General features: G+C 36.5%; 2 protein-coding genes across 3 annotated transcripts in view; both read left to right on the plus strand.

The window, feature by feature from the left end:
* The first annotated feature begins 846 nt into the window (after positions 1–846).
* On the plus strand, positions 847–22,412 carry rprd2a (regulation of nuclear pre-mRNA domain containing 2a). 2 transcript variants are annotated; one of them, XM_079590654.1, is made up of 10 exons: positions 847–1,131; positions 13,986–14,115; positions 14,973–15,106; positions 15,657–15,721; positions 15,844–15,970; positions 16,089–16,264; positions 17,972–18,326; positions 18,459–18,713; positions 18,983–19,171; positions 20,401–22,412. In XM_079590654.1, the coding sequence occupies exons 1-10, from the start codon at positions 939–941 to the stop codon at positions 22,077–22,079; spliced, it is 3,303 nt and encodes a 1,100-aa protein (XP_079446780.1). In that variant the 5' UTR covers positions 847–938; the 3' UTR covers positions 22,080–22,412. The 2 variants fall into 2 exon arrangements, with proteins under 2 accessions (XP_079446780.1, XP_079446779.1); XM_079590653.1 differs by having other exon boundaries at positions 880–1,131; positions 18,983–19,186; positions 20,401–22,314.
* Positions 22,275–24,315, plus strand: part of celf3a (cugbp, Elav-like family member 3a) — a 36,388-nt gene continuing 34,347 nt past the window's right edge. Inside the window, exon 1 of the mRNA XM_079590657.1 lies at positions 22,275–22,412. The gene's annotated coding sequence lies outside the window, so the exon portion shown is untranslated. The remainder of the gene's footprint in view (positions 22,413–24,315) is intronic.

Here is a 24,315-nt window from a genome sequence, read left to right on the forward strand (position 1 = left end):
AAAGTTATATTGTGAAATATTAAAATGTATATTTTAATATATTTCAATTTGTAGTTTATTCGTGTGATGGCAAAGCTGAATTTTTAGCAATTATTGCTTAATACAGTCTTCAGTGTCACACGATCCTTCAGAAATCATAATAATATGCTGATTTGGTGCTCAAGATAAAAAAAATAAAAATCAATGTTGAAACCAGTTATGCTGCTTAATATTTTTGTGGAAACGGATAATCTTTTTCAGGATTCTTTGATTAATTGGAAGTTCAAGTGTTTATTTCAAATATTTTTTTTTTAACAATGTAAAGGTCTTTACTGCCACTCTTGATACATTTGTAGGTCTTTGCCATTTTTTTATATATATTTTCAAATATATTTATTTAAATATTTGTATAGCCCCAAATATAGCATATATCTATATATTGACCAGGATAAATATATAGATTGTCTGTATTAACTTAATGAAAGTGCTCTTGATAGCTATGATTAACATGACTTTAGCCAGTAGGATAAGGAATACACTAGCTAGAAGGTCCACATATTTCTCGAGTGTTCTATCTGAACATGACTGACCCCTGCTGGATGTCTGGTTGTTTTTATAACTGAGCAATATTAAAAGATTTATATTTATGTTTCAAAGTGATTTCACGTTTCACGGCTAAAGTTTATTTTTCTACAACCCGTGATGTGATGTATAAATACATTCTCCTTGTTATTGTGATTTCAGACCACATACTGTGAGCAAGGAGGAAAAGGTTTTGAAAGAAAGAAAGAAAGAAAGAAAGAAAGAAAGAAAGAAAGAACGGGGAAAAAACAGTGTATCAATTGTGTGTGCATGTCAAGTATTGTAATATTTTATTGGTGATAATGGAGTCCATGCAGTATCTACACATGAACCTGTAAGCGGCAGCACCGCGAGTCCGCGACCAGAAGACCTGGAAAATGGCGGCTGGAACTGCAGGCGCTAGCGGCCACAAAAGTGGCTCATCGCCGCGCTTTGAGTCCACTTTGGACCGTCGTTTTCAGACTGTATCCAACACCATGGAATCCATTCAGGGACTATCCACCTGGTGCATCGAGAACAAGAAATATCACAGCGTGATCGTGCGACACTGGATGAAGTGGCTGCGCAAATGTGAGTATTTAGCACGTTAGCCGGCTAATCTGACCCTAGCTGTAAGACAACACCTGTTTATGGACCCATGTTTTCTTAACCAGGGGTTCCGAAGTGAACGTGCGTGGTATTTGTGCGAATAAGTATCACAGAAGTTATTGTGACGGGCTAGTTTCTCTTCTTCAGCCCACTTGACAACTGTTGTGGCTTATTAGCAAACTGCTAATCTGTCCCCCATCAGGTCGGGACAGGTCGTATTTCAAAAGCTGATGAGGTGCATTCATATACCGCTTTCCGAGGCAGCAGGTCTTTTAGGCACCATCATCTTTCAGAATAGTGCAGTTCTGGGTCAGCTGCATTTTGGGTGTCATTGCACGATTCGAGTCAGAAACTTTTTGGGCAATTAAGGGGTGATTGGGGTCAGCAGCATTTTGGGGCAGAATTGGGCATTTGGGGTCAGCTACATTTTGGGTTTTGAATCTGCAACATTTTAGAGCAATATGGGGTGTCAGGAGCATTTTTTGCAGAATGTGTCGTTTTGGCACAGCTACATTTTGAGAGCTTAAAATAGGCCTATGTGTTTTGGAACAGCAGCATTTTTGGGTTAAAAAGTGTTTTGGTGTCAGTTGCATTTTTGAGAAATAAAGGGATGTTTAGGGTCATCAGCATTTTTGGGCAAGATGGGGCATTTGGGGACCGCTACATTTTGGGTGTCATAGATGTGTTTGGAATCTGGAATGTTTTTTGGGCAATAAAGAGGTGTTTGGGGTCAGCAGCGTTTTGGGGCTGAATGTGGGCATTCAGCTTCAGCTGCATTTTGTTTCCAAGTCAGCAGCATCTCATTAACCATTCCAGTCATATCTGATGGCCATCTTTTACCATACGCAAGACTGACTATGAATTTTCTTGGCAATGATTTTTCCGCGGTTGCCAGGTCTTTCCCCAAGCGCCCCCATTATATACAGTGCCCTGCAAATGAAAAAGGTATTCGTACCCCTTCATTTTTTTCACATTTTATGTTGCTAAATTAGGCCTACTTTTTTTCTCAGATCAATCTACACTCTACAAGCATAATGTCAACAGATTTGTGATAACTTTGCAAATTTATTAAAAAGGAAAAACTGAAATAAGTACATTGCATAAGTATTCGTACCCTTAACTCACTACTTAAAGCACCATTACAAACTTAAACATCTGCATGTGTATTGAATTCCAAAGCTGCCAAAATGATAAATAAAATAACTTATTTATTCATTTATTTGTAATTTTATTTATTTCCACATATTTATGTTTGTATTTGTCTACATTTATTTGTCCGAATGGTAGGGTTTTACCTCAGATATAGCAATCAAGCTCAGTGGCAAGGGCAACATTTGTAGACCACAGTGATTCCTTGTGGTGTGACCAAACAAAATGCAAGAGCTGTGCAGACTAGTGTTTTCAAAAATATTGATATTTTGATATGTATCAATTCTGAAATGGTTCCAATACTCCTTTTCTGCAGTATTGATACACCGATACCAGCTATGCATTTTTACTCTCTCTCTTCTCTCCGACAGCGACACACCCGCCTCCTCTCACTCATTCGTCTCATTCGCTCCGGTTGAATAGTGTTGGTGTTGGCCTGAATTTCGCAAAATTGCGGTGATTGTGCATAATTTTACTCATTCCAGCACGTTTCACACTCACACCAAAAGCGATCACACCAGTAATTTATGCAAGTGGCGCTCCCATAAAGCCGTCTCTCAAACAGCCCGCGAATACCAGATTTACTTCTTTTTCATGGCTTATTGCATGTAAACGATCAACAAATTTATGTCAAAATGTCCATCTTGCCGAGTATTCAGATAGAGAATTCAGTCAGTTTTGGAACGTAAATATTTTAGAGAAAATGCATGTGGTGTAACAGTATATTGGATCCATACATAAACTCTTAAAGTGACAGCAGCCTAATAAGCCTAAACCTGGTGCTGTCTGTCAGGTTAGTCAGAGAACAAAAGACAAAGAGAAAATCACTCGCCGCTCCTGACTGATAGCCTACATTTTTTTAACTTTATTTGTAAGCATTAATCTGCGTTTAATTTTTACAATTAAGACTATCCAGTGTTATTTTACATTTGATTACTTTCATTTACTGTAGTATGCCTATTTCTTACCTGAATGCTACTGTTAGACCAACCTGAAAAACTTAAATCTATGTTAATTTCATGTGTTTCTTTATTGTATTTATTTGAGTTATCATTTGCAATTGTTCGTTTTTATTTTTCTCGTTTTATTACTGACTATTTGTCTTTTTTGTGTGTAAAATTAAAATTTAGTTCAATGATTCAAATGAAGCCTCCCTGTTCTGTGTGTAAGCTATTGCAAAATGATCACAAAATTATGAGATAATAACAATTGATCGGTATGGCGGCATATAGCAGTTTTCCCCGTGGTATCGAAAATGGTATTGAATATCCGAAGTTGGAAATTCCAGTATTGTGACAAAATTAGTGCAGACATGCCTTTGTAAGTCACACACGGAATGAATGACTTAGAGATGGGCAATATATCCAAAATCTTATATCACATTTTAAGTAATTTAATATCACCTAAACTGGATAGGGTGACCATCCTCTCTTTATCCTGTACATGGCTGTAAAAATTTGTCTAAAATGTCTTGGTACACATAGACAGAAGCCACGTCTTCAACGGATCTGATAACTGACATGGAAGTACGTACATGTAAAATTATATAGGATTAATGAAAAAAATTGCCCCTGGAAGTCAATATATAAGGGAAATATCACCTAAAAGTTTGTTTCTGTTATGGTCAGCAATGTTATTGGACCTTATGCATTAAAAATGCAGTTAGGTTTTAAGTATCTACAATGTATGGCTATGGCGTGAGATGTGTGTCTCACTACTAACTGTTTACATTTACTTCCAAAGAAATCCCGACCGGAAATGTGTTACGGCCATGTCCGGAATGAAGAGTATGGATGTAACCCTACGCAGTTAGGGTGATTTTTATAAGATGTCCATCTCATCTTTATAAGATGTCCATCTCAAAATCATTCATTGCCTGTGTGACTTGCAAAGGCATGTCCGCACACCTCTTGCGTTTCGTTTGGTCACTGTCGCAACAGACAAAGAAATGTAGAAATTAATAAATGAAGAAATTAATAGGCTGAATGTGGAAATAAATAAATAAATGAAAACACAAGGTAATAAAAGTATAAATACTCATTTCACTTATATATATATATATATATATATATATATATATATTTTTTTTTTTACATTTATTTTAGCAGCTTTGGAATTCCATACATTTGGTGATTTTCTTCTGCCATTTTTACTGAACCCTTACATTTCCCATATGGGCCAATACACAGAGCCGTCTGTTGGCAATCAGCTCATTCCGTGGTGCCGTTTCTCATCCACCATGGGTGTGTTAAAAGTAACATGCAGGCTTTAGTGTAAATGGACCATTTTTACCATAAAAATGTGTGTTTTTTGTTTGTTTATGGACTCTTGAACTTTGCACATTATTAGTGCTGAATTAATTTCACAGTCCCATTTCTCTGCCAATTCATGGATGCTTTAAAATTTGTGCTTCGTACTAGAGGTAATGGTGTAACAAAATTTTAAACAGCTTTTACTGCACAAGGATTTTTGAATGACACTTTAAATTGACTTAGCTATATAAATGACTTCTAATTTCAAAAGTTATAAATGCAGTTAAAGGATAAAAAACAATTGGTGCTAAATAGTCCAAAATTTGGATTTCATTAGACCATTTCCTCTAGTATATAAAGTTGCTCGCTTTAACACACCCTCTATAGTGGCCGAGAAATTTCCAATGTTTTGTGGTGATGTCAATGTCGTTGTGTTGTGGCTTGTTTCCATTGTGTTGTTTGTGGCTTGATTCTGCGGTGTTGTTAACTTGTATTTGCTTTTAAATTGTTATTGTCGTGCACAATATTTAGATGTTTTATTGTACACTATAACTTTTGGCCCTCTAGCGGTTAAAAAATGAAACTGCATGCATTTTGCGGAAGAACATTGTTTTGGTTGTGCTGATGAATATGGTTATCCTACTGCTCATTAGGGTTGGGTATTGTTTGATTTTTAACGATTCCGATTATGCATATAGATCGATTCCAATAAGGTAAAAATAACAAAAACAGATATTGTTCACATATCTGACTTATTGCAAAACATTTCATTGTTGCTGTCTGAATACCGTTAACAAAAATCAACAGGCTAAAGAACACTTAAACAAGTTTTGAACTTTTGCCTATGGTTTAAAAATACCATCGCAAAAACAACTAGCTTAACTAACAAATGTAAACGTAGCATTATTAAAGACAATTTAACACTCAGTAATTATAAAAGAACAAATAAACTTATTAGCAATCACACATCATATTGAATCCATTCATTCGTGCTCTTAGTGACAGCAACCTAATATTCCTGCTGCTGTCTGTGTCATTAATCTTAATCAAACAACAAAATACAAAGAGAAAATCACTTTCAAAATCATTATAATTAATAATTCTTTCAAAATAGAGCTATTTAAGTCATCTAGTGAAATTTTCTTATCTATAGGCCTATATCGCAGAAAAACTAAATATTGCAGTTAGGGCTGCCACTAATGATTATTTTGACAATGTATATTCCTGCAAAAAACATCCGTCTGGTCTAAATAGAAATAAATAAGCTTAGTGAATCAGGGTAAGACAAGAACACATTTTGGAAGAAGAATTTATGTATTGACTTCATTTAAATTCTTAATTTTGAACAAAAAAAAGTTACATATTGTACCCTTTAAGATGGTTTAAGATAAGATTGATTAGAATATAAATGTAAAATTTGCTTCATTTTTGAAATATTTGAGGCATGGTTATGTGCGTGAGTCTGATGTGTTATTTAAATATGAATATATGACATATTTATTGCATAAGTCTGTTAATTGGACCGAAGTAGTCCCAAACTTAACTGCTTTTGCTGTAAAGAGAAAAACAAGACTTTATTTTTTTTTTTGTATACCCCAGTATAAAAAAAAATACTTAGTCTAGTCTACTGTTTACTGGACATAAATTAAATTAAAGGCGGGGTTAGTTCACCTAAAAATTACCCCATGATTTACTCACCCTCAAGCCATCCTAGGTGTATATGACATTCTTCTTTCAGACGAATACAATTAGAGTTATATTCTAAAATGTCCTGGCTCTTCCAAGCTTTATAATGGCAGTGAATGGTCGTTTCTGGATTGAAGCTCATCAAAGTGCATCCATCCATCATAAAAGTGCTTCAAACGGCTCCGGCGGGTTAATAAAGGCCTTCTGAAGCGAAGCGATGTGTTCGTGTAAAAATATCCATATTTAAAACGGCTTCCGGCAGACTGCCGTACGCATCGATTTATAGTGGAAGAGTGACCCTTGACCTTGATGCACAACGTAATCACGAACGCAGAAGCATAGAGAGAGAGCAAAACACCAGTCATGAATTAGAAGTCTAAAACGACAATTTTTAAAGAGAAATGTCGGAGGAGCTTGAGTTTGTTGCCCAGCCCTGTTCGTTTGAACCGCGAGAGAACTAAACTTACGATACTCCTACATGCTACGTCATACATGCGTCATGAGTTACTCTTGTGGCGCAAGTCAACTTGCTAGTTATTTTAGTCGATAAAGTTTTAAATATGGATATTTTTCTTACACAAACGCCTCGCTTCGCTTCAGAAGGCCTTTATTAACCCGCCGGAGCCGTGTGGAGCACTTTTATAATGGATGGATGCACTTTGATGAGCTTCAAAACAGAAACGGACATTCACTGCCATTATAAAGCTCGGAACAGCCAGGACATTTTTTTAAATACAACTCTGATTGTATTCGTCTGAAAGAAGAATGTCACACAGGATGGGTTGAGTAAATCATGGGGCTTATTTTTCATTTTTTTAGTGAACTATCCCTTTAAGATAAAAATGATGTATGAGTGGGTTGACTGGAATGAGTTATGCTTCTTTAATGATATACAAGAATACACTATTGTTCAAAGGTTTGAGGTTGGTAAGATTTTTGAAGTATTTTTGAAAGTCTCTGAAGGCTGCATTTCTTTGATCAAAAATACAGTAAAAAAAACAGTAATACTGTGAAATATTCTAAAAGTTTAAATAACCGTTTTCTAATACATTTTAAAGTACTTTTTTCCTGTGATGCAAAGCTGAATTTTCAGCATCATTACTCCAGTCTTCAGTGTCACATGATCCATCAGAATTAATTCTAATATGCTGATTTGATGCTCAATTGTTTTTCTTAATTATCATCAATGTTGAAAAATGAAAAAATATATATTTTCATGATGAATTTACTTTCACTTTTGAGCAATTTAATGCATCTTTGCTGAATAAAAACATTCAAAATCCTACCGACTCAAACAGTGTATATCACAATTTTTGTTATCCTAGTTGTTGGTTGAAGCTTTTAAGTTATTTTGAGCTTTTATGACATTTATTGATTGCACTGTAAAATTATATGAAATTATTGCATCGTGCGGTAATTATAATTATATGAAATTATTGCATCGTTTGTACACAATGTACTGGAAAATGGTCTGTGTGTTAAATTGGGTGATATTTGGCTTGACGTGAAAATATTGTGGCATTTTAAACTGCCTTTTTAGATGACAGAACAAACATTTATGAAATTATGTTCTTGAATATGTTGACTGACAATCTGCATAAATATAACATGGTGCCACTAGCTGTTAGTTAATGTGTAAAATTATCCTCTTTATATTTTTATTAACAATTCTTGTATTTTGCCCTCTGTTGTCATAGTTTATATTTAAATGGGAAATACATTGCATGAATCCATCAAACCTAATCGTGAGAACAGTGGAGTCACTTACTGAGTCTAGTCAGTCTTACTGACTGGTTGTTTTTAGGACAATATTTTAAGACATAGGACTGTAAACGATTAATCGCATCCAAAATAAGTTTGTGTTTACATAATGTATGTGTGTGACTGTGTATTGTGTATAATTATTTTGTATATATAAATACACACACATGCATGTATATATTTGAGAAATATTTGCATTTATATACTGCATAAATATATTTTTTAATTGTATATAATTTATATGATATATAAATATAACTATTTTATATATAAATAAAAAAAATGTTCTTAAATATATACATGCATGTGTGTATTTATATATATATACATACAAAATAATTATACACAACACACACACATACATTATGTAATCACAAACTTTTATTTTGGATGCGATTAATCGTTTACAGCCCTATTAAGACATTTATAATAAATGGCATTTTAACAGTAAGGAAACTGCAAAAATATGTTGAGAATTTTTATTGTTATGGTTTAGAATGCTGTCAGATTGCTTATTTGGGAAATGTGAGGAGGGGTCAGTGACCTCCTCTGCTAAATCCAAGTTCTGTAGATGTGTAAGCATTATTAGGGATGGATGCCAGGAATGTAATTGTAGAGGCATCAAGATAAATTACATTTTTCGATCTCTTTAGATGGCATTGTTAATGGTGTGTTATTTTTTGTAGAATTATTGAACCAGATAAAAGCGTCTTTATTTTCTGAGAATGTGCTTATAGTATATTTTTAGTGCTGCAACAACTAATCAATAATGAAAATAGTTATTATTACAATGCAATTATAGACGGTCTTTGTGCTTTGCACGGCGCACCTTCGTCAGTGATGGTGTGCTACTTAATAGTACAAAAACACTTTTATGGGTAAAAAAACAACTGGCCACGGAGCAAGCTTCAGGGGAATAAATGCGAACTAAATGTTGTACAAAGAGTGCAAAGCATTAACACTATTAAATTCCCCCACAGAAATACATTTTCTACTACTTGAAAGTGATGTCACAAGATGGGGGTTCTCTGTAAATGGCACATGACTTTTCATGATTAATTATTGACAAATTATTGATTACTTGTTGCAGCCCTAAATCGCACAACTTGTTTCTTTGACTTATTAATTCTTAGTAAAAAGCCCTATTCAGATGTTAATGTTTTCTCATGTGGATGTCTGTAAAAATAAATTTGCATGGCTCCTCAGTGATAAAACTCGTGCATTCGCAAGGCGATTTTTGTGATTCTACGAGCCCGGGAACACTCTGCTCACGTGGTCAGTCGCATGATTGTCTGCTTTAAATAAAATGTCCTATGCTTGGAATAATAATAATATATTTATATTTAATTTAATAATAGGAAAACTATGTCCTATTTATTATTTAATTTAAATCTCTTGTTTAAAAATGGGAAGCTAGACATGCTATTAGTTAAAATTGGTTTTCTGTCTTGCATTTTATTTCAAAATGATGGATGTCATTTTAAAAATATGGAAATTAGTGGAAATAAGTTAATTTACATGAGGTAAACATAAAGTTCCTTTTTTTTGTTTTGTATTTTCAATGTATACAATTGCTGCCACAATAACAGCTAATTTTATGTTTATGTGCTGAAATATTATTCTTTTAAATCCAGCATTTCAGTACCGGCAATACGGCTCAGAATGTTTGTAAACAATAGGCACCAAGATACTTCCGGGTGGCAGAACGCGAGCGGCTTCTACTGACTATCTGAAGAGATCCAGCCGGCTAGTGGAACATTTACATAGTTAAAAACATTGTTGTTGAAAACGTGTTGTGTTTGGGGTTGCGCTGCCAGATATGCAGTAAAAGGTGTAACGTTGGGGTTTTATCGATTTCCTGTGGGTGAGGAGGTTATAGCGAATGGACGTCGTTTCGTCAAAAGTAGTGCTAGAAGTAGGAAATCTTAATGATCCCCTAAATTATGATTCATCCAACGTTTACCTTTCTGCTACCAACCCTGCTTGCCCTTCAACTATGCCTAGTGTATTCTCAAAACGGTCCATCTACAAAATCATAGCAGAGCATTTATCTTCAGCAGGGGAAATTCGAGACTAATATTCGTAATCTTGTCTCTTTTGAAGATCAGACTCATTGCCAGTCACTGCCTGAAGTAAAAGATTGCTGCCAACTCTCACGCATTGACCGTGAGACTCAAGTAATTGTCACTTTTCACATCTCTCTCTCTCTACGGCAAACATCCATTTTCTCACGCAACTTACCGAAATGTATATTCCTCATACATAATATCGACCAATCAGTGTTTTTTAACCGCGCAAAGAGGTCAATATAACTGCTGGAGGACAATTATGTCACATAACATTTACCTCAGGAAAGCCATTTAATGACCATGATATATAGCACGTTATTTTGGCTAGAAAAAAGAGCTATAGAGAGTATTTTACTAATTATGTGTAGGCCCACTATATTACATATTTATTATATTTGTTACTTATATAATTAAATACAGTTGTTATTATGATAAAAAAACGCATATTTCATTACATTTTTTATTTTTATTACATTTTTACTGCCGACGGTGGGTCTCTATTCCAAGCCATTTACTAGCGTTGCCATCAGGGTTGCCATAGATAGGCTTCGGCTTTTGCCACCTGGAAGAACATCTATTACTGTTGTCACGTCATGGTGAATTGTCGTATACGTTTTCGTACGGTGCTCTGCAGTGGACAAAAAGAATTTGTGAATTTTGAAGTGATCTCTTGTAAACTCAGTGATGTGGATTCGGACGGCAATTAAAGGGGACCTATTATGACATTTAAAATGTTCCTAATGTTGTTTAGGGAGTCCCCAACAACAGTTTTACGTGCATGCAATGTCAAAAAACACTTGTTTTCGTATAATATGCATTTATTTTTACCTGATTTGCTCACCGACTAACAAATGATTCGTTCAACGACTCATTTTTCCAAACCCCTCCTTTGCGCGACGCTAATCTGCGATTGGTCAGATGACCCAGCAGTGTTTACAGAGATAATACTTATTGTTTAACACGGAGTACAATGATGCTTTTATCAATTAAATTGTGTTATAATAATGATTATAGTCCACTGCTTTGTAGTTTGTAGTAAAAAACTAAAAATAAGATAAAGAATGTAATGTTATGTTAGCGAGCATAGCCCAGAGTTCATATTGTAAAAGCACAATCAGTCTTTGTTTGCATTAGCCCGATGCATAAACATAACGTTTTTACAAAAAAAAAAAAATGCAGTTACGTTACTACGAGGTATTATTCTATTCTTTAAGACAACTCCGAAAACAACGACAAACACTTCACATATCTCATTACAATTGTCATTGAAGACCTAGAAGCTAAACGGTGCTTCCACAACAAACAAAATAATAATTAAGCATGCTACATAAAACATAAAAGCAACAATTATTAAAAACACTTACAGGTTGTGATACGGAGGAGGAAGCTGATGCAAATACACTTGGAACTGAACCTTCCTTCAATATCAACCGGCTCGCGAATCCAAGTTTGATTGCATTTAAAAAGCAATCGTCTTCAAAATGGCGCGAACAAAGCACAAGGCTCGGACTATACTTCTGGCATACAATATGAATTGTAGCCACTTAGTCTTCAAATGCTCCTCCTTGGGCAGATGAAAAAAGTTGGCTTTTGAGTCGCACTTCAGAACATAGCGTCTCGTCGCCATGATATTTTCCCTGGCCTTGGAGCGCAATAAGTGGGCGTATCGTATTCAAATAACTTTACAAGTTGACGTCATCTAGTCAGAGAAAACGATTCTAACTTCATAACGATTCATAAAAATGACTCCGAATCGACTCTTACTTTTGAAAGACAATAACTTTATATACGGTGCACTTTCATATTTCAAACTTTGCAGGATGTTTTTGTTCACTTAGATCTATGTTACACACTACATGAAAGGTAAATTTCAAAATTCCATAATAGGTGCCCTTTAAATGATCACATGATCTTAGTGTTTGTCAAAAAACTGTAGGTAATTCAGCCAGGGATTTTTACGTGGGTGGTGGGACAAAAATACTCGCATTCTGGATTCAGACAGCTATAAAATGATTTTTTTTTGGAGGATTTCTGAAGGATCATGTGACACTGAAGACCTGAGTAATGACTGGTGAAAAATCACTTGACCAGTGCTGTGTATGTGTGTGTTTGTATTAATATGATCCTTCAGAAATCATTTTCATTTGGAATTCAGAATGTCAGTGTTTTTCTCTCACCCGCACGTAAAAATCCCAGACCGAATTACCTACTGTTATTTGACAAACACCAAGGTTGTGTGGTAATTGAATTGCCGTCCGTATAATATAAATTTAATATGAATAAAATGCACAAGCACAAAACAAGATTCCACAATAAAATAAGGAATACAAATATTTGGTTGTACCACCTGACAAAAAAAGTTGAAGTTGAAGTTAAAAAAACACTTGTTTAACAATCTCAACTTTTGAAACGCATTATTCCTGACACAAAAAGATGCATAAATTTGGAAAATATATATATTAAAAAAAACTTTTTCAAAGCTTTTTGTCATTGACCGCAATACACAACTTGGAAGCTCAGATCATTGCACACATTGTGATGGTTGTTGTGATTAAACTGTGTGATGATGATGATCAGGGGGAACAGTGGCTCAGTGTGTAGTACTGTTGCCTGTGGAGTTTGCATGTTCTCTTGTGTCTGTGTGTGTGTGTGTGTGTGTCTGTGTGTGTTTCCTCCGGGTGCTCCTGTTTCCCCCACAATCCAAAAACATGCAGTATAAGTGAATTGGAGATGCTAAATTGCCCGTCGGTGTGAATGCGTGTGTGAGAGTCCCAAAGCCATGTAATGGGGAGGTTTGGGGAAACACCAGGCAACCAAACCCTGAAAACAATCACTGCCATTATACACATTGTCTTTCATGTATGGCAAGAGATGGCTGTAGAATACGACTGAAATGGTAATAGATAGATGGCATGATGATGATCATGGCAGTGAGATGTGTATTGCATAAGTATTTTTTTAACCATTTAACAAATGGAGTTTCTAATGTATTGCTTTTTTATTACCTTGTTAGTGGAAATGAAGGTGCTTTAAAGATAGCTTTTACTTCTGTATAAATGTAGTTCATTTCTAATTCTCACAGAAAATAATGTCATAAGTTTAATATGTGCCTGAGACAAGGGTGCAACAAAATCTCAACATAAAAGGGATTTTAAAATGTATGTAGTAAAAATTTTCCTAGACAGTTGCGCCACCAGCCCCTGATTTGGTAGCGGTGGGGGAAAATGTATCATAAAGTTAATTTAATCATAGAATTACTATTGTTTTGCATTAAGTGCATTTTCTAATAATATTACATGTTTGTTTATTTGAAATTGAATAGTGAAGCACTGAGCTTGAATTGATGTGCAGATAGAATTAAGTTTTATTAACAACAGTAATGTGCAAAAACCTACTCTTAATAAATGTACCATTGGTCTTCTATACAGTATCATACTGAACTTATGAAAGGAACACTCTGTATCGCTTTGTGTGTAATTCAGTCATGCGAAAAGGTTTTGTTTTTCACGAGACTCCTTTTCCATTTATGTTAGGCAGTGGAAATGGCTAATAAATCAGATGGCTCCTCTGCTGCCATCTACTGGTTATAGTGGTCATTTTGTGTCTTTTTTTTTAAAGACACAATGTTAGTTAATAAAATACTAGCTCTCTGAGCCGAAGAAACACCCATATCTTGTTGGTCTAATGAAAGTAGATATATTTCGATAATAGTTGCTTCTAATGGATTTTTAAAGAGATTGCTGAAATTTGTGAATTTTTTACAAATGAATTATTCAATGTTATTTAGCATGATTTTTTACACTTCATTATGGTTTGCCCATCTTCACTAGTATTAGACAAACGTCTTGCCATTATAAGTGGACCATTAAACTAAGTTTTTGTTTTAACGAAGTTAAACTTTTCCTTGTTCTTTTCCCAGCGGATGCAGCACACAGGCTCAATCTCTTCTATCTGGCCAATGATGTCATTCAGAACTGTAAAAGGAAAAATGCCATAGTTTACCGGACCACCTTCACTGATATGCTACCCGAAGCTATGAACCTCATCAGGTGAGACTGCGAGAACATGAGACTAACCAGGAGTGCGTTTCCCAAAATCCATCCTTAGCCAACTATGGTCACAAGTTTTGTCGTTACAAACATACATTTGGTCCAACAAATCCAGTGAATGTGTAAACAGCATGTGCTCGGAACTCTCGAGCTGAACTCTCTCTGACTAAATAGATCATGATCTTGGGCTTATTAATAAGCAAGCTAATAGATTAATCAGTTTAATCAGGGGATTATTACTCCTCTACCGGAACATGACGTCCTTAACAACAGTCCTATATTGTTAAACAAATGTTGTTCAAACAACGGAGCTACGACCATGGTACTACGGTTTCAGCAAACAGTCGTGGCTAGTTGGTTAGTTTCTCAAATGATGCATCGCACTGTGGTTGTTAATTTTTTTTATTTTTTTTTACTTGTTTTAAATTAGGTGTCATTTATTTAAAACAAATACCATGTCAAATGTTCTATGTAAAAAAAAATATGTTTTTGCATTTTGACAATTTAGTTTAGAATAATGACAATCAAATATCAGTCAATACATCTGAATTATAAATTATTTACATATATTATTAGGAGTCATATTTATAGAATAAATCATGGTTGACCGTAAATGTGAAATATTTACAAAGTGTTTCTACAATGACATCAGTGACTGACAACGTCTTTGTCTGATTCTGCATCCAATTCACTAGTAATGGGTGCTTTTAACTAAGTATTGTAAATGTGCATTGTAGATGTGGTTGCTTTATTAAATGTGACTCATTGCATGCAAATGGTTTTTCCAAAATCTATCATGTTGCATTGTGTGAAATTAACCTTATGAATCTTTATAAATGTCTGTGATTTCCTTTCAGTGCCACAAAGGACTCTAAGGTGAACAAGTCAGTGGTGAGGATATTGTCCATTTGGGAAGAGAGAAATGTCTATTCAGAGGAGTTCATCAGTCAGCTGAGGAACAATTTGGTTCGGAAAGAAGAACCAGTGAAAGGTCTGAATTGCATTTTAAGATTTAAAGGGGTCATATGATGCTTTTTAATTTCTTCCTTTGGTGTGAATGCATTCCTTTAATGTATCTGTTTGTGCATGTATACGACCTGCACAGTTACACAGCTTACACACAGTTTACAAATGCTTTAGAAGCCTTGATTATGGTAAGGAGCGTTACATTTCCGACACACAGTTGAGGTGTTTGGCCAATCACAACGCACAGGGTCAGCTGGCCAATCACAGCACTCTGAGCTTTTCAGAAGGACAGGCTTTTTAGGGTGAAACCAATTCTTTCACCCTAAAAATTAAAATAAACTTTTAAAATAGCATCATAGGACCTCTTTAAGGATGTTTTCCTCTTTAATGTTGCTCTTGAGAGTATTTAATGTGCCTGTCATTGTTACATTGACAGTTTAACATTGACAGTCTTACATTGACAGTCTTTAGCATTTTAATATATATTATACAGTGTGGTTCAATGTAATAAAAGGTAAAAACTTACACAGTTCTATTCTATAATGAAGTAATGATTTTCCCCCCCTTAATTTTAGTTGCAGTTTCAGCTCCAGTCAACACCAGATCAGCCCTGAAATCCAAGATTGTCGCTGAGTTTGTGGTAAATATTCAATACTCACACTAGACTTGAATGACTCAGTGACTTGGTTGGGCAAATTTGAAAATGATATAGTTTTCAATGATTTAACTTCTAACCTACTTGTTTTTATTTTGACCTGTCAGCCCTCGGCGTTTATCGAGCATCTGTCCACGTACAGGAATTCAATGGATGAGATTGAGCTCAAAGAGAAACAGTTAGCTGCAATGAGAGTGGATGTGTGCAGCACAGAGGCTCTGAAGAAACTGAAAGGTCGGTAAACTGTATCTTTTTAATATTCTGAATTTGTAATAAATGGATCTGCATTGATTATGTAGATATTTTTCACATGTTCATGCTTTTTTTTCTTCTTCTGCATCTCGCTCTTTAGACAAGGCAGGAGGTAAAAGGTTTTCTAAAGACTTTGAAGATGGGAGCACAAAGCTACAGGAGTTTGTTTCCTTTCTGGATGGAGAGGTCAAAAAAGGCCCTCCTTTGATGGAAGCTTTGGAGAGTGCAGACATTTTCTACGAGATGCAATATAAAGAGGTCAAGATTGTGGCTAAAGTGAGTATTGCAGATTTGTTTAAAGTCCCCCTGTAGTGAATACTTTTATCCCTTAAAACTCCTCTTCGATCACCAATTTACACCCCCTTTATGCCTTAAAAAAGCTTGAATGTAACTCTACACCCATGCCTATTATAGTATACGTGGTTCTATGAATATGCAAATTAGCCCCGCCTCCACTCATTCACACCAGTTCAGAGATCCACTCGTTGACGTGATTGGTTGCAAGGTAGTTTGTGACGTCAGAAACGCCAGCGATTTCAAACCGCGTTTTGAGGCTGTCTTTGGTTCACTGCAGTTTTAAGGAGAAAATACTCAGCATATATGTTGACTTATGAATTTGCTCATGGTTTGTCTTAAAGCATATTAAAAACACCACATAGACATATAAACAACATTAAAAGTTCTTAGTAAACATACATTAGCTACACTCCTGTACAAAATCATTTACACTGCAATTTGCTGTGTTTGTTGTCGAATATTACTAGATGTATGAATTCTCCACACTGGTAGACTGGTATAAATGTAGAGAGCCATCAGGTCATTTTAAAATGAAATGGCCGCGTAAGGAAATAAGTAAAACGTTGTTTTATTTATATTTCCAAAAAGCACTTTATGAAATCGAATTATTTCCGTTCGCTTCAACAAGAGCTCTTAATCTCCTCACTCACAGCAGCCTCAGGTCTTCCAGCAGACTCATTATTTCAGTGCACATATAAAAAACTATCTTTATATTTGAAAGCAGCAAATAGCCCTTTCAGAAGTAATGACCAAATGCTCATTTAATGCTTTTAGTGGTTTTAGCTGCATTGTGCCACAATTGAATTTGTACAAAAACAAAGACATCCTGACCATTATGTAGCAATGTTGTTTTATTTAGCCTGTCTGTGACAGCCACAGTTGACCATTTCATAAAAATATGTGTATAGTTTTAACCCTTTTACAAATAATTGTTAAAATTTCCACATTTCTGGAATCATTTCATTTGTGTTATTAGTTTTGCCAGGTTTAATATGGTTTTGATAATGGTAATATATGATAATATAATTAGGCCTGGTTGATGAGAATTATACTTGTGGGGAGATGTACACTTGCCCTGACATTTTCATTGTTTTTTTTGTCTAAATGTTTTACTGTGAGTGGACACAATCTAGGGAACTTCATGGTGAAAATCATGTTAACATTAATGCAATATTCACAATATTGGTTTAAACAAAATAATAGGAAATATACACTTATATGTTGTTGAGAGAAGCGTCTTATGCTCAAGGCTGCATTTATTTGATAAAAAATACAGTAAAACCAGTAATATTGTGATAAACTCTTTCAATTTAAATTAACTAGTTTCAATTTAATATACATTTTAAAATGTAATTAGCATAAAATGCAATCTTAATATTGGAAACTGCTTAATATTTCTGTGAAAACCGTGAATTCCCCCCCCCCCCCCCCCTCATTTATTGATGAGAAGATAATTCAATCCAACAGAATTTATTTAAAATGGAAAACTCTTTTTGTAAAATATCTTTACTGACACGTTTGATCAATTAATGTATCCTTGCTGAATGAAATCATTAATTTCTTTAAAAATAAGCTTACTGACCCCAAGCTTTTGTAAAGTAATGTATGTTTGTATTGCTCATATTGTTGATGTGCAAATATTCTGAAACTAATAGTGTAACAACTCTTGAAATCATACATTTCCAGGCCTACGAGACATTTGCGAACCGGGTGTCGCACCTTAAGCGCAAACTCGATGCACTGAAGGCTATGGTGCCAGATCCAGATGACTCCCCCTTCCCCTCTCCCATTGAAGATGCCCCTTCACCAACGGGCTCCGAGTCACCCTTCCACGCTCTGGAAAGGATTGGTACCCCAGACCCAGAGCTGGATGGGCAGGCGATGGAGGAGGACCTTATTGCTTTGGCTGATGCTCCCAGCCCCCTCTCATCTGATGGGGGTTCCCCACCACCAAGTGTCTCTGTGGGAGAAAAAGACAATCGTGACATCGAGGACATGGAGCTCTCGGATGTAGAGGAAACAGAAACTCCTGCCATCATAGGTACCATAGCACCTTTACTATGTTATATTTGGCATTCAGCATGTTTCTCACATTTAATAAAAGCTGATGGTTAAGCTGTTATGGTGAAGGTTTTTTAGTATATTACTTCCTAATTTTGTTTCCTCCTTACAGTAGAGGAACGTGTGGCTCCTGCTGTTGTGTCCAAACAGTCCTCTGTTACTCCAAATGTCACAGAATCTTTACAAACAAATGAAGGCACACAAACAAAGCAGATCATGACCACAGCAGTGGCAGTTCCCTCAACAGTAACAACAACAACCACAACCACACCAACCACACAGTCACTGCAAGTCAACCTGGCAGGCGTTGATCTAGGCAAGATCAGCTCCATCCTCAGCACAATCACAAACGTTATGAAGAACTCAGGTGAGATGTTGTAGTTTGATTTGTACAGCATGTTATACACGGGTTGAAAAAGTCTATCAAAAGTGCATACTGGTCCGTTCCATGGCCCAGTGGTAAGCCGTGGTGCTCCTTTGAGAGATGCAGGTTTAAATGTGGCCTGTGTTGTGTCTCACTCTGTATCCACTCTGCTATCTGTCAGTAAAAAGTGTCAAAAAAGTAAAATAATTTACATGACAAATGTACATTTTTATGTAACATCATGCATTCAATCATTGCTTTTTCCTTTGCAGCTGTAGGAGTAAGTCCTGTATCTCGGTCTTCCCCAAGTGTACCTTCCACTCCAAGCTCAGCTCAGAAGACTCCCCCTACTTCTGCCCCTCCAGCCAATCCGCTGGCCAGCATCCTTTCTAGGGTGGACATCAACACCAACACTCTGCTCAGCGCCTTATCCAAAACACAAACCCATGGGGGTTTTCAGGGTGAGAGCTGGAAAAGTAAGATGATATAAGAATCTAAAAAGTTGGGATAAGAAATTCTTGGACATAAATGTAGTCAACCTGAAATCAAAATTAACCTTAGTTTTCTTCTAATACGTTTGCAGAATCGCGTAGTGTGATTTCATCAGCGTATGCTATTTAGAAGAAAACGTGTTTTACTTTGTAATCTTATCAAAATGTAATAATTTGCTCCACCTTTGAAACAAATGATGTCACGTCACCTAGGCCAGTATAATCATGTAAATCAAAAGCCAAAAAGCAAAATGATATTTTAAGCGGTTGTTTTAGGTAATATGTATTTTCGATAATGTTGCTCATAGTTAACGTGGTTGGTTATTTAACACTACTAAACTCAGCAAAAAGAAACTTCATGACAGGAATCATGATATGGCCTATTGTGATTGATTGTTAAACTTCAAAGGACCATGATTTATTTAAATGTGCGCCCCTTCTGCATGTTTCAAAATAAATAAGTTTCAGCACAGTTCGCAATCAATGAATACAGATTTATGCCAAGCGACTGAGAAGGGACTGCGCATCTTTCTCATAGTGTTTTCAGAGTCAGTTGAAAGGTTTCTTTAATGTGATAAGTTATTGGAACTGTGACCTTAATTGTCTACCGCCTGTAAACTGTTAGTGTCTTAAGACTTGCTTGATTTTTTTTTTTTTTTTAACCCTTTCCAATCAAGATACAGAATTCTGTAAAAGGGATGTTTCTTTTTTGCTGAGTTTATAATTAAGGTTATGGCAAATAACAATGGGTCTGGGGAAAAATAAAGCAGTGGGATATCATGTATAGGCAATGGCATTGTGATACATTGCTCCTGAAACACTGCCTGTCTGGCACCAACTTTTGGCACATAGAGGCTAAAGGTCAAGCTTACCCTTCAAAGCATCGCAAAGTGGTCCTCCACAGTTGAATGCGAACTCCCATTCAGTTATGTCTTTATTCTGATACTTTTGCCCACAATTCCTAATGGATGCATTCCCACCCTACTTTTTCTTGTTGAATATACTTTTTATGTAGAAATATCATATTACAGAAGTTAAATGTGTTGAGAATTGGGTATCATGTTGATGTAAAACGTTATAGATCTTTTGCCTAGTTATGGTAGAAACAGCAGATGATATTAGAAAAGACTCTGTACAGGTTCTAATCTGCTGACCCTTGCGTCCCTATCCCTATTTTTCTTTTTAATTTTTCCTCCCAGGTCTGACGTCTTTGCTAAATAACCAGGCTGCAAAAACCACCACAACTTTAATTTCTGACAAGCAATCCCCTCCTCCTCTAACAGCTGAGACTCATACAACTCCTAAAGTGTTACCTACTCCATCTAGTGTCCCATTGGCCAGGGATCCTACCTCTCAAGGATGTGTGGAGCCTACTCCTCTGCAGTCCAATATTGCGAATGAAAAAGAGGATCCTTGCTCTTCTCTCAACTCTACCCTGGACTGCAAGATTGATAACTTACTCCAAGGGAACGCAGGACTGAAAGGCTTTAATTTAGGTTTTCCATCTATTCTGCCATGGCCTAAGGTAACTGTTGATAGCCCTTCAGCAAGTGCAGAGAACCTAGGAGGAACCCCTGTAAGGGATGAAGCTGGTGCTACTCCAACGCAAGACGAAATTATGGATGATCCCCAAACAGAGCCGTTCCCATATCAACAGGGGCAAACAGCGTCTACTTCCACAGCTTTAGATGCTAAATCAACATCTTGGCAGGTACAAAATGCTCACACTGATCCACAAGCTCATATGGAAATTCACCAGAAGTTTGAACCAAAAAAAGACTTTCGAACCTCTGTGCCCTCTCTTGCCGAGGCAGAAGCAAAGCGGCATCAACGCATTGAAGCCATGCGTTCTTCTTCTATGTCCAGCAACCAACAACCTTTGAGAGACAGTGTAGAGGCTACCGAGAGATCCGGTGTGATGCGTCAAGAGCTGAGACAAAACCCTGTAATCCATGATGTGGGACCAAATCCTAAACTGGTGGAAGGCAGCTACGCATATCGAGATAATCAAGAGAAGCAAGTGTTGGGCAGCTCTGACACATACAATGCAGAAACATACCTTGCCAAAGAACCAAGACAGGATCTCACTAAACCTAATTTCTTTACCACACCTCTCCCACCTATCCCAAATCTTCCTCCTCCACCTCAAGACTTCATGCCTCCAGCATCTTCTTTGAGGGCAAGTGGTCCTTATGCTACCAGGGATTTGCATGAACCTTTTGGTGAAGCAGAACGAGGTGGTGTTGATAACTCATGTGCCCCAGGATTCAATTATGAACGCTTGTCTCATGAGGTTCCAAACAAGGAGCCTTTCTATCCACATGGGGATGGGGCTTCTCACTCTGCTCATGCACCACACCATGCTCCTAACATCCCACCGAATGGTCCATTGGACTACAACCATCAACATCCACCAAGAGTACCTCTGCAGAATCCTCCAAGTATACCCCATCACCGCATTGGTTCTCCTCCTCCAGTAAGGGGTTACCATGAAGCCCCAAGTCCTTCTCGACCTTTGCCTGAAGATCCGTACTTTGACCCATACTACGACCATCCACCACATAGCCCATCTCCCCCTCATTATGACATGCACTCGATTTCACCAGCACCAGAGTATTATCCTGAAGAAATACCACCTCACTATCCAGAGCACAGGGTACCTCCTCACCTGGAGCACAGGCCTCTACCGCCACACCATGTTCGTCCACCTCACCCTGGGCACTATCCACCTCCAAGGCCCCTTCGTCGGCCACCACCGGGCCACCATGAGTTGCCTTTTCCAAGAGGCAAGCGACCCGGCCCACACTTTGGCGGACCTCCCAGAGTCAGGGGCCCATTTTATCCCCCAAAAAGACCTTACTTGCCTCCGCATTACTGAAGTGTCTATTGTGATTCTTATGCTCAGGTGTTTAGTGCATGTCACAGTGAGCAAGTAAAGTCCAAGTGCTGTTGGGTTATCAGCAAGTCAAAGACATGTGGACAATGACGCGAAGGGGATGGTGTTGAACTCCTTCACAAGATCACAATAGAGAAGTGCGAATTTATTCAAGTTACCAGAGGGATGCAACCAGATCACTAAAAACACTTGAGCAAGATCTGTTCTGTTCCATGAGCAAGTGTGCGGCAAGATGTCAAGGAGCACTGGAGCAGAGAAATGGAAAGAATATCTGGCGTGGAATGAGATGGAATCTGAATGCAGACAAAACAAGAGGTGGTTATTCTATTTCATTTCATTAATTCTTTAATTTCTATAGTGTTTCTGTCTAGTTCTGTAAAAAATTCAAATATAAAAGTTAATTCAAAATGTCCTTTCCCTTAGTAAAAATGTTTGCGCATGTATCTTGCGAATATCTTTGGGAAAGACCTCAACGTTTTTTTTTGGATCAACATTTAATTAAGATTGATATGTAATATTTTTTTACTTCTGAAGTTAAGTTCTACTGATGATCAAGCTATATTGTTATGCAAGGCTGGTAGTTTTGATTCACCACATCTTATTTTGTACTTGTAATTAAATGTAGCCCTAACAGGTAGTTAAGCTTCATTACCGTCTGTCATGGAGAAACAGCAGTGTAGAGAAAAAGTAATCTTTACAATTTTGAGGTAAGGTTCTGAGGTGTACAGAGACAAGCCGTTTTTGCCAACAGTGGCAGAAGACACAGAAGAAAAGAAGTGGTCGGGCAGAATCATCATGGCCTCCCTCAGTTCCCAGAGGCTTTTACTGTACTGATTTAAATAAAGATGTGTTTGAAAACAAAACAAAACACTGTGGGGAAGTGCAGTCTCAACCATGATTTCTTTGAGTCTTTTCATCTCAGTTGCTTCAGTGACTGATTTCTTTGCTCTTCACATTTTCGCGAACATTCATCAATAAAATGATCAACACATATGCAGAAAAATATTGTAGCTAAATGGCTGTAACTCATGCTGATTAGAAATGACTGAATTTGTCCTACACCATGTTTAATTCTAGAACCAAAGGCATTTAATCCCGTTTAAAGTAAAGTTCCTAATTACTTGGTGTTTAAATGAGTTAATGAATGCCATTTTTTATCATAGCATTTTAGCAAACCATTTCTAATAAGCAATGAAATCTGAAAATGCATACAGTTGATTCAAACTAAATTATTCACCTCACTCAAAGCGTTCTATAATCGATCCGTTTCAGTTCCACTTCGGGTTTCCTGCTTCTAACTTAGTGATCCTGGACAAAATGCTCCTCTCGCATGGTTTGCAGAGTATTTACCTCTTAATTTCTTGCAGTTTTACCTCACTTTAGGCTTACATTTGCACACTTTTAACTGTTGAAGTTGTCAAATTATATGCAGACACAGTTAAAGATAAAAGCTTTTTTCAAATCAAATGAGGACTTTATCAAGAGTTAACTCTGGTCACACTTAATATATAGCATATAAGACAAAGAATTTACACAAGAACCCCTTCATTTTAATATGAAGCCTATATAAGCATCATAGTTCCACTTAATTTAATATCACTTGTTCTCGAGGATCAGCTGTGGCTGATTGCATGTACACGAATGTTTATGGAGTCAGCTCCTTGAATCAAATCAGGGTAACAATTTCCTTGAGTTTCTCCCCACTGATTAATACAACAAGAAAAACGCGTAAAGTAATAAAGAAATTTGCCTCGTTCTTTAGGAAGGATTTTGGCAATGATCAAAGCCATGTTGTCCAATTCTGACGTTGGTTCAGAAATCTTTAAGGTCTGACTGCATCACAAAAGTAAAACATTCCAGTACATTTTGAAACTGGCTTTTCTCTGTGCCTCGATATATCACGCCTTTCATTCTTCAACGTTCTTTCATCAAAAAGAAAAATAAGCAAAATAATTGGATATATAATTTATTGCAAAATGTTAAATAATGAGAAACCAGCTAAATAACTAAAGTGATGCCGTTGGAAAAATTAAAGTGGTATTTCACCCAAAAATGAAACTTCTGTCATTAATTACTCACCCTCATGTCGTTCCAAACCTGTAAGACTTTCGTTCATCTTCGGAACACAAATTAATATCTTTTTAAAGAAATCTGAGAGCTTTCTGTCCCTCCATTGACAGCCACGCAACTACCACTTTGACGCTTCAAAAAGTTTATA

Source organism: Phoxinus phoxinus, assembly GCF_949152265.1.
Source record: "Phoxinus phoxinus genome assembly, chromosome: 19".
In the NCBI taxonomy this organism is placed as follows: domain Eukaryota; kingdom Metazoa; phylum Chordata; class Actinopteri; order Cypriniformes; family Leuciscidae; genus Phoxinus; species Phoxinus phoxinus.